At 35.6% G+C, this 10051-nt stretch overlaps 2 protein-coding genes across 2 annotated transcripts; one reads left to right on the top strand and one right to left on the bottom strand.

Moving 5' to 3' along the window:
- Positions 1354-3105, top strand: LOC104722726 (protein DETOXIFICATION 49-like). Its single transcript, XM_010440939.1, has one exon. The coding sequence runs from the start codon at positions 1433-1435 to the stop codon at positions 2951-2953; it is 1521 nt and encodes a 506-aa protein (XP_010439241.1). The 5' UTR covers positions 1354-1432; the 3' UTR covers positions 2954-3105.
- Positions 5411-9020, bottom strand: LOC104722725 (plant UBX domain-containing protein 13-like). Its single transcript, XM_010440938.1, has 10 exons — positions 8735-9020; positions 8140-8201; positions 7625-8021; positions 7306-7502; positions 6939-7203; positions 6646-6819; positions 6334-6477; positions 5902-6045; positions 5757-5813; positions 5411-5662 (listed from the first exon to the last, which is right to left on the bottom strand). The coding sequence occupies exons 1-10, from the start codon at positions 8816-8818 to the stop codon at positions 5555-5557; spliced, it is 1632 nt and encodes a 543-aa protein (XP_010439240.1). The 5' UTR covers positions 8819-9020; the 3' UTR covers positions 5411-5554.

The raw sequence follows: 10051 nt of genomic DNA, 5'->3' as shown, positions 1-10051 counted from the left end.
ATAATATAATAAACGATCGACATAGCTTGTGATAAGATAATGTTATTATTATATCCCATCATCCCTCAACTTAAGCTATATATTAATGGTCCACATTCTATAGAGGTGAAGCATGTGACCTCGTATTATATTTATGCACAAACAATAAATTCTTATTCCAAATATATATAAACACCTCATAAAAAAATATTCAATTGAAACTAATTATGAAAGTAAGCTTTTCTTTTGTGCCAAACTAGAATTTTCCCCTCGACTATATGAATAGGGTGGTCCAATAATTATTTTGCAATTTATAATATGTATTAAATAGGTACTCCATATAATTTCTCACTTTATTGCAATTTGCAAGCATCAACATCTTCCGAATTTTAATATTAACAAAGGGTCCAGAAATTTTAAATCTTAGTACGTATTTCGAAACAACTTGATATCAATCTCTCTATAGTTGCTTAATTTATTATTTGGATTGACAAAAATAGAATGGGACGAAGTTGTATCATATTATACAGAAAAATAAGGAGATTTCTTATACATTATTGGTCAAAGACTCGAGCAAATGGAAAATTATTTTATAATATCACATGTATTTTACATCAGATTGTCCAACCAATTCAATTCGTGGTGATCATACCGATCCAAGAAGCCAAATTAATCGCCATTTTGGTATATGTATGATCTGTGTCCATGTGTTCCCTATTAGCCTACTACTACTTTGAGCAGTTAATTAATTAATTGAGGTTCTGTAAAAAATACGTAAGTTTTACAAAACAATTTCTTGTTTTTTTTTTGGCACCTTGAAGAATCCTTTTAATAGTCAAATTCAATACTATTAAAAGTGAGGAAGATAACGACACGAGTCAATTTGTTACACTGGTTTTTTTTTTTTTAAGAATAGAAACCCCAACAAACGTCTCATTTCTATCTCAGCTTAGTTGTAAACTTGTAATGTATCTCTAGAAATATATAAAAAAATTTCCAAAATACAATTTACAAGGGAAATTTCCCCTGGAAATCCAAATAAACGTAAATTTTCATGTTATTCCAAATCTGAAAAAAATCATATTTTCTTGGACACTTTTTTTTTGTTTTTGTATTTCAATTTCCCACAAATGATAAAAAAAAAAAAAAAAAAAAAAAAAAAAAAAAAAAAAAAATTTTTTTTNATAGTGTCTTCTCGGTAGTAGTAGGATGAAGACGGAGTCATAAGAAGAAATGACATAATGGCTAGTCAAAAACCGCCAAAATTGTTATGTTGTAATTAAGACTTAATATCTTAGTCAAAATAACATCTCTTGTTCCCAATAAAGCATAATTAGTCACTTAATTTCAAACTTATAGCACACCTTTCACACATCAACAATACCTTCTTCTTCTTCTTCTTCATCATCCTCTCTCTTTTTCTCTGTCCTCTCTCTCTCTCAAACCTGTAATCATGGCAGCTCCTTTGATCATCAAGAACCAAACAGATCACCGACAAGATCCAAATCCTAACCCGAATCATCTCTCCTCTTTGATTCAAGAAGCCAAATCAATCGCCAAAATATCTCTCCCAATGATCTTAACTGGTTTACTTCTCTACTCTCGTTCAATGATCTCAATGCTCTTCCTCGGCCGTCTCAACGATCTCTCTGCTCTCTCCGGCGGCTCGCTCGCACTCGGCTTTGCAAACATCACAGGCTACTCTCTCCTCTCCGGTCTCTCTATTGGTATGGAACCCATCTGTGTTCAAGCCTTTGGCGCCAAAAGATTCAAACTTTTAGGCCTTGCTTTGCAAAGAACCACACTTTTGCTTCTCCTCTGTTCTCTTCCCATCTCTCTCCTCTGGCTCAACATCAAAAAGATCCTTTTGTTCTTCGGACAAGACGAAGAAATCTCGGACCAAGCTGAGATCTTTATCCTCTTCTCTCTCCCTGATCTGATTCTCCAATCTTTTTTACACCCTATCCGTATCTACCTCCGATCTCAATCGATCACTCTTCCTCTTACTTACTCTGCTTTCTTCGCCGTATTGCTCCACATTCCGATCAACTACCTTCTCGTTTCTTCCCTTGGTCTCGGACTTAAAGGAGTCGCTTTGGGAGCAATCTGGACTAATGTCAATCTCTTAGGGTTTCTGATCATCTATATTGTGTTTTCCGGTGTTTACGACAAGACTTGGGGAGGGTTTTCGATGGATTGTTTTAAAGGATGGAGATCTCTAATGAAGTTAGCAATCCCTAGCTGTGTCTCGGTTTGTCTCGAATGGTGGTGGTACGAAATCATGATTCTTCTATGTGGACTGTTACTTAACCCGCAAGCAACTGTGGCATCTATGGGAATCTTGATCCAAACCACCGCTTTGGTCTACATTTTCCCTTCTTCTCTTAGTGTTAGCGTTTCGACACGTGTTGGGAACGAACTAGGTGCGAATCAGCCTGATAAAGCGAAAGTAGCCGCGAGAACAGGACTAGGTTTAAGCCTAGGTTTAGGTTTATTCGCCATGTTTTTCGCTTTCATGGTGAGGAACTGCTGGGCTAGATTGTTCACGGATGAGGAAGAGATTGTGAAGTTGACTTCTATGGTTTTGCCTATCATAGGGCTTTGCGAGCTAGGGAACTGTCCTCAGACCACAGTTTGTGGAGTGTTGAGAGGAAGTGCGAGACCTAAGTTAGGAGCAAACATAAACTTGTGTTGTTTCTACTTTGTGGGAATGCCAGTGGCTATATGGTTAAGTTTCTTTAGTGGGTTTGACTTCAAGGGACTGTGGCTCGGTCTCTTTGCGGCGCAAGGATCATACCTGGTTTCGATGTTGGTTGTGTTGGCTACGACTGATTGGGAAGTCGAAGTTCATAGATCAAAAGAGCTCATGACTAGATCATGTGATGGTGAAGACGATGGGAACACGACCCCGTTTTTGTTGGATTCTTTGGATATAGAAGAAAGTGGGAATTATAGGCATTTGAATGTGTTTTAAAAACCTTGTCTCTCCATGTTTTGATTTATTGGCATCTAACGAGATTCGTTTCATTGTACACTCAACTCTTCTAATTGATTATTTTAGGATGAAACATTTGATTTGTGAGATATATTTGATTTTAAGTAATGAATGTTACAAAGGTTGTTTGATTTGATTGTAAAAAGCTTTAATAATCAATAGTATTTAATAACCTGTCCATTTTAAAAAAAAATAAAAATAAATCATGAGAGTGAATTTGTTGTCATGAGAATGACTTTTAAAATTGAATGTAAAACATAAAACTATCCTTTTCAAGTGGTTTGAGTTGTTATATAAAGTATATGAATCTGGTTAAGCAATTAAAGGACAAGATAGAAGTTGGTTTCGTTGCCGGGAAATTCTTATGCAAGAGAAAAATAATATACATGCATGTTTTAAGTGGTCCTCCTGTGTACGCGTGACGTTTACGTGATAAAGCGCGTGTGTAAGTAAGGAGTTTGTGTAACTTTTTTGACGACGGCAAGAAAAGTTTAAGGTCGTCGTTTGCGACAGCCGACGCCGTGAACGACCTGGTCTCTTTGTCGTCTCCTTCGTTTTTTTTTTCCACTAACAACGCCGACTAACCCGTTTACCCGACTCGTTTCATAGTTTCAGTCCACTTTTATTTTTCTTTGGTTTCCCATGAGTTGGATAAAGTATAATAATATAATGCAACTTTAGAACTTTTTTTTTGACAATACAACTTTAGAAGTCAAATCTGAATTACAAATTTTACGACCATTTGGTTATAACAAACTCATGGTGTAAATTTGAACTTTTTTTTATAGACTACTAAAAATGTAACAAACTCATGGTGTGGTGGTAAGGAACAAAAATGGCCCATAAGATGAAGCATGAACGAAGGAGAATTAGTTATGAACTTGCCACTAACATCAAATATAAATTTTCCCTCAACTGTCCCAACTTGCTTTTATATAACTATAGCTTCTAATGTCTTTCATCCTCCATCACCTCTTCTTTTCTTGTTTTTTCTCTTCAATTATTTTGTCTAGATCTATAATTTAAACTTCTAAGACACTTGCATAATCTTTTGGATTTTTGTATTATATTGATATATCATGGTTTTTATGGTTTTTAACCATGATATTAGGAGTCTTTTAGAGTCTTTTGATTTGTTTTGTAAGGATGTTTTAGAGTTTTAACAGATTTTCTAGGATTTTGGAATGAAAAAAGCAAAATGGAGCAATTAGAAGGGATTTTGGAGCAATTCAGTTAAAGAAGAGAACTTGGAGCCGAGGAAGGATGAGAGTGTCGATCGACACTGCCTTAGCATCGATCGACACCATGTTTAGCCGAGAGAGAAGTAAGTTTTGGAAATTTTACAAATCTACCCCAAAGTTTTCCATATTTGCATCTTTAGTCCCTTACGTGTTTTTTGACATATAAATAGTATTTTTAGGTTTTAGAAACTCTTAAGTTATTTTCTAGCAAGTTTTATTTTTCTGCAACCCTGTGAGATTTTGAGAGCTTTTGGGAGAGAGAGATCTGAACTGCTTTGAGAGAAGAATTCTTGAACTCCCTCTTTACTATTTTAATTTCAATTTCTTATTATTCAGAATTATGTCTTGTTCTTCATTAAACATGTCTGAGTAGTTTGCTTGTTAGGTTCAGGGTTTTCACAGGGATTTTATGGTTTATTAGATCTGTTTATTTAGGATTCATTCTCTTTCTAGATCTTCATCATAGGTTGTTCTTAATGCTAGATCTTTGATTAGTCATCTGAATTTAGATCTTAGGATTATTAATTGATATGAGAATATAATTGATTTTCTTGATAAAACCTCTTGATGAGGAAAATTACTTTCTGCAAAGAGATTTGATTTAGTAATTTTGTGAACTTATCTAAACCTGTTTTTAAAGCTGATTTTTTAATCTAGAATTTTGCAAAGAGATTTGGATTTTCTGGTTTTACATTTAGATTATATTTGCAGTGAGAACTGATTTATTTTACAGAAGAGTTTAGAGTTCTAGATCTGATTTTTAAATGCTTGAATCCTAATTAATTTATTGATTTGATATTCCATAATTTTCTGAAAAATTCCCTAGAACTAGCTATTTGATCTTCTGAATTTACAACAGTTTTATTTAATATTTTTCATTGTTATTTCGATTAAATTAATCTGTTTAACTTAATTATAAAACTCTTTATTGTGTAGTCTTGAGTCTTTGTGGATTTGATCTCTAAATACTACAATTGATCTCTTAATTTGAGAGAGTAGCTCTAGGATAAATTTGAGCATTAAAGTTCGATCCCGCTACAATGAGTTCTATAGTTCTATAATTCCAAAACTTTAGCTTTGAATATTATATCTTTGCTAATCTGGTAAATTTGGTATCCACCACAACACCAATACTAATAATATATGTAAAGAGAGAATATCACATCCAACAAAAGCCAACGAATACGAAGATGTATATTGGCGAAAACGAAACCTTTCCTGTAAAAGCCAGCCTTGGATTCAATATTCAATAAAACAATAAGAGGAAACAACTTTCTATGAAGAAAAATAAAAAGAGACCTAAAGAATAAGTTATATAGACCCCAATAGAATACCCATTTTAGATCAGCTCCAAGAACAATGCTTCTTGTTTGCTTGTTAAACCTACATCGTTTAGAGTCGATGAGCATTCCCCATTGCCAAAAGCATGCCGTGGAAAAGGCCTTACCTGTTTTTGATCACACAAACATTACCAACTAAGAATAAAAGAAAGTCTCCAACGAAATTTTGAATATAGCATTTTTTTGGCACAAACCACTTACCAGCCTGTAAGTGTTGGGCTTCACAACTCTACAGATGTCCATAAAGTCGAAAAGTGACTGCATATGAGAAAGAAGACATGCTTAGTGGGTTGTAAGGTTTTTCATATTGTCTGAGGATAAATGAAGCTGCTTTTGGGATACTCACTTGGAGTTTGTCGGATTTAAGGAACCGGCGGCCATGGCGGGTGCCATCTGGCAGTCTGACTTGAAGTGTAATGGAGTTCTCTACGCCTGCTGGTGGCTCCTGAGGCAGAGACGCTTCCTTGGTAACTAATTGCCTTTCCAGCTCCTAGTAAGAGAAATAAAAAAATTGGTTTTTCAAGAATCTGAAGAAACTCATCCAAATACCGCCTACAGCTTAGTACCTATGAGACTTTAAACCTAGTAGGGAGGCTAGTTCTAACTATTTTTTCGTAAATGCAAGAAAGTATAGACATCCATTTTCCAAAGGTTTATGTGGTTTGGGTACTCTTTCTCTATTCAAGTGCAGGATCTTGGTAACCACTCAAAACATAACATTCGGGATAACCTGTTCACACACAGGATTAGAGAGACTCATGTATAACCAGAAGCGCACCTGTTCCTCTTCGACCTTCCTGCGAGCTTCTTCCTCCTTTCTCTTTGCTTCTTCAAGAGCTTCTACTCTAGCAGCTTCTTCTGCCAATAGACGAGCCTCAGCCTTTACCCTGTCAGCTTCCAGCGATGCAAGATACGCATCGTCCTACATGAGTTCACATTTCAACAAAGAAAAAACTTATCAATCCCTTCGAAAACCTAAAAGAGTTAAACTCTTTGCCCATTACTTTTATTCTGTCACAAGGATAGATCAATTAAAAAAGTAATCTCCAAACAACTTTGGGGAGGAAAGAAACAAAAAAATATTTCTAACCTGCTGTTCTCGAATCAACCTTTGAGCTGTCAATGACGGTGAGGGTGGACGCTGTGTCCTTCGCGGATAAGATGGTGCATAAGGAACACGATATTCACTATTAGGAATGCTTCCAAACATGGCAGCCTCTAGCATGACAGCTTCATCATGTTCCTCAGACGAAATGCCTCCCCACTTAAACCAAACATGTAATAAGAGTAATAGCTCAGCCACTAATTACTCTAGGATTCTTACTTGAAAGTAAAGGTAATCTGATTAATAAATATAGGAAACACACATATATGCTTCACTACCTCAGAAGGAAAACCATTGTCAGCATCAGTTGAATGAATAATTGCATCTTGGGGAAGATCATCATTAAGTGGGGCCCGAGATCGAGAAACCGCACGTCTTGGTCTGTGCCTAACACGGGGTTCAATGAGTTCCTCGTCAACATAATCAGGGTCATAATCATAGTCATCGTCGTCATCATCATCATCATCATCATAGTCATCGTCGTCATCATCATCATCATCATCATCATCATCATCCTCAGACAGTGAGCTAGGTGCTACGAGTCTACACATGTAAAAACAATTTCTTGGGACATTTTCTAGGAAAAACAGAAGACAAACTGATGGACTACAAAAGGTGTTCCAAAACAAAACAGAACAAACTAACCTTCCATTTGAGGCTCGGGTACCCTGCTGTCCTGGAATAGGAAAAACTTCAGAGGCTTCTCTTTCTGAGGATGAAGCCTTCCAACCTTCACTGCGCAACACTTCTTCCTCTGCTGACTGCACTGTGACAGGTTTTGCTGCGTTATCATCATCTTCCATGCGAGACTGTTCATTTTCAGGCGACTGATTCCTTGGTACCTATATAACAATAGAAACCACTGAATAAATCTTGTGACTTCAAGGTAAACAGAAAACGAGCAGGCTGTGCCTATGCCTAATTATTAAGTTTAAATACTTTCCATTATCTAAGCAAAACTTACCCCAGTCTCCATTTTTGAGGCCTCAATAGCAGCTCGAATCATATCTTCTTCTATGTCATTGTAATCAACAGGTATAGCATTCCTACTTTGTCCGGTTGGAGCAGACTGACTATCATCATTAGATTCTAAAATGACCGCCTCTTGGGGAGCTGGACTATGAGCTCGAGATGTCTGGGTCACATCCTCAATAGAAGGAGCATCATTAGATCGACCTGATGGCACACTGCTGTCCTTAACCTCTATAGGTATCTGCCTGACACCCCTTGGATGAGGTGGCATCGGAGGATCCCGGCGCGGGAAGGGGACCGTGGTTCTAGCTTCTGAGAGGGCTGGAGTCACATCACCATCTGTATCCATTGCATCACCCTGAGGGATATTAGCTTGATTTTCATATAGTCTGCACAAAGATGATAAGAAGGAGTCACACACACGTCTAAAAAAAAAAAAAAAAANAAAAAAAAAAAAAAACATGCAAGGTAGCAACAAAGATAGAAAAGAGTGGGAGGAGGGCATACGAATTTTGATGTCCGTGATTATAGTACGCATTCACAGCTCTATTAAGATTCCCACGATATTCCTGTAACAAAGAAATCATGTAAGTTTTAGGCAAACGCGACAAGTAATACAGAGACTATAGAATGGCATAAAGCACCCAATAAATAAGTTGTAAACCCAAACTAAATTGTACACAAGAAGAAGTTTGAAGAAACTTCCAACAATCAACTTAAACCCCTCAGCATATTTAACAACCCTAAAAACAAAAAAAAAGAACGAAACTTTTTTCCCAACTTAAACCACAAAATTTCACAATGCGTATAGGTAACACAGACTTGTTTAGATAATCAATGAACAAATACCAAAATCGATAAGCTACACAGTACACAGAGCAATGAAACAGCAGAAACGTTCCAAACAAAAACTTAATCCGATCATCGGATGACCTAAATTTTGACAAAATCAACTTCAAAATTTTGAACTAAAAACAATACTATTATTAAGGGAACATATTTAGAAAAAAAAAAAAGGAATTTTGATGATCAAATCCTAAAGTTACCCAAAAAGAAAAGAAAAATTCTAATCAATAGAAGAAGAAAAGTGAAAACGAATCACCTCTAGCTTCCGAACGGCGACGGCATTGGAAGCGCCGGTGATGCTCATAAAGGTGTCGATTGCTTCCTGAGTGGGTGTCGCCATTAACGAGAAACCTTGAGAGAGGAAGTATCGTCGTAGAGAAGATTTTGTGTGTGTTTGAAAAGCTGGAGTGTAGGAGGAGGCAAAGAATTAATAATGTTTTATGTAAATTCCTAAATAAATTGCAGAGTGGAAGAAGATGAATTGGATCGGCGACTCTCAGAGTTTAAAGCCTTTTTTTGGTTCTTCTTTCCTTCATTCTTTTTTTTTTTTTTTGGTTTTAGATTTTACTTTATTTTAATATTTATTCTTTTTGTAAATTTTCTTCGCTGTACGGTTCAGGAATCAGGATATTCCCCTATTTAAGATACTAATATTTAGGTTTGGGGTATCCCAAATTCCCAATCTTTACAAAAAAAAAAAAAAAAAATTAATTCGATTGAATATTTTATATATATATATATATTTGAGATTTTTTCTATTAAAATATATTGTGTTCAATATTATAAATTTCTTACCTGATGCTTATTTAGTATTTACAGTTTTGTTACCACATATTTTTTCTGTCAATTGCGGTAAATATATGGAAATATAAGCCTTAAAACGTAAAAAGGCCTTAGGCCCAACAAAAAAATCTTATAAAACCCATAATCAGAAACTAGCTCATGATGATGATCATGCTCTTTTTTTTGGAGTTTGGAGAATTGTGGTCATTTGGCTTGGCTATTTCAATTTGTGTTACAGGAACAAGCAAGTGTTTAGATTAAACTGAAACAAATCCAGTTGACTACATTTAAATATACTATTCTACAATGATTTGAAGACTATTAATAATTGATTTTTTTTTTTTTTAAATCTAGAATTGATTTGTTATTCGACTTGAACTTTTTTAGTTAGAGACACTGAGAATGTAAAATACACTAGAAAGGCCTATATCGATCAATGAAATCAAATTACACATGTCAAGGTCCCTTTTGATATTTTTTAGGCACTGGCGGCGGCAACAAGAAAGGCTGTATCGTAATTTAAAGCTATCATCAAGGTTAATATCGTCAAATCACCACTTTTAAATCCTGACAATTTCGTCTATCCTCGAAATTCAAATCTTCCTCTTACATCGGCAATTCCACAAGTGTCAGCAGCTCATTAGCTTAAGTACACGTGGCATACGCTTAATGCGTCGGAGTGTTTAGTTATTAGCTGGGGTTTGTTAATTATAACGTCACTAACGTAATTAAAGAAGCAGCTGAAAAAAAAAAAAAAAAAAATTAATAAACAAATGTGGAGCACAAGATT

The sequence above is a fragment of the Camelina sativa genome, chromosome 11 (genome assembly GCF_000633955.1).
Source record: "Camelina sativa cultivar DH55 chromosome 11, Cs, whole genome shotgun sequence".
In the NCBI taxonomy this organism is placed as follows: domain Eukaryota; kingdom Viridiplantae; phylum Streptophyta; class Magnoliopsida; order Brassicales; family Brassicaceae; genus Camelina; species Camelina sativa.
Note: the sequence above shows the minus strand (reverse complement) of the source record. Positions and strands in the feature narration are given on the sequence as shown.

Bases quoted from the DNA above. Each gene is read 5' to 3' on its own strand.
- LOC104722726 (XM_010440939.1), top strand. From the start codon at position 1,433: ATGGCAGCTCCTTTGATCATCAAGAACCAAACAGATCACCGACAAGAT.
- LOC104722725 (XM_010440938.1), bottom strand. From the start codon at position 8,818: ATGGCGACACCCACTCAGGAAGCAATCGACACCTTTATGAGCATCACC. The intron at 7,503-7,624 runs GTAAGTTTTGCT...ATTGTTATATAG, and splicing joins CCTCAAAAATGGAGACTGGG to GTACCAAGGAATCAGTCGCC. The intron at 6,820-6,938 runs GTAGTGAAGCAT...GTTTGGTTTAAG, and splicing joins ACAATGGTTTTCCTTCTGAG to TGGGGAGGCATTTCGTCTGA.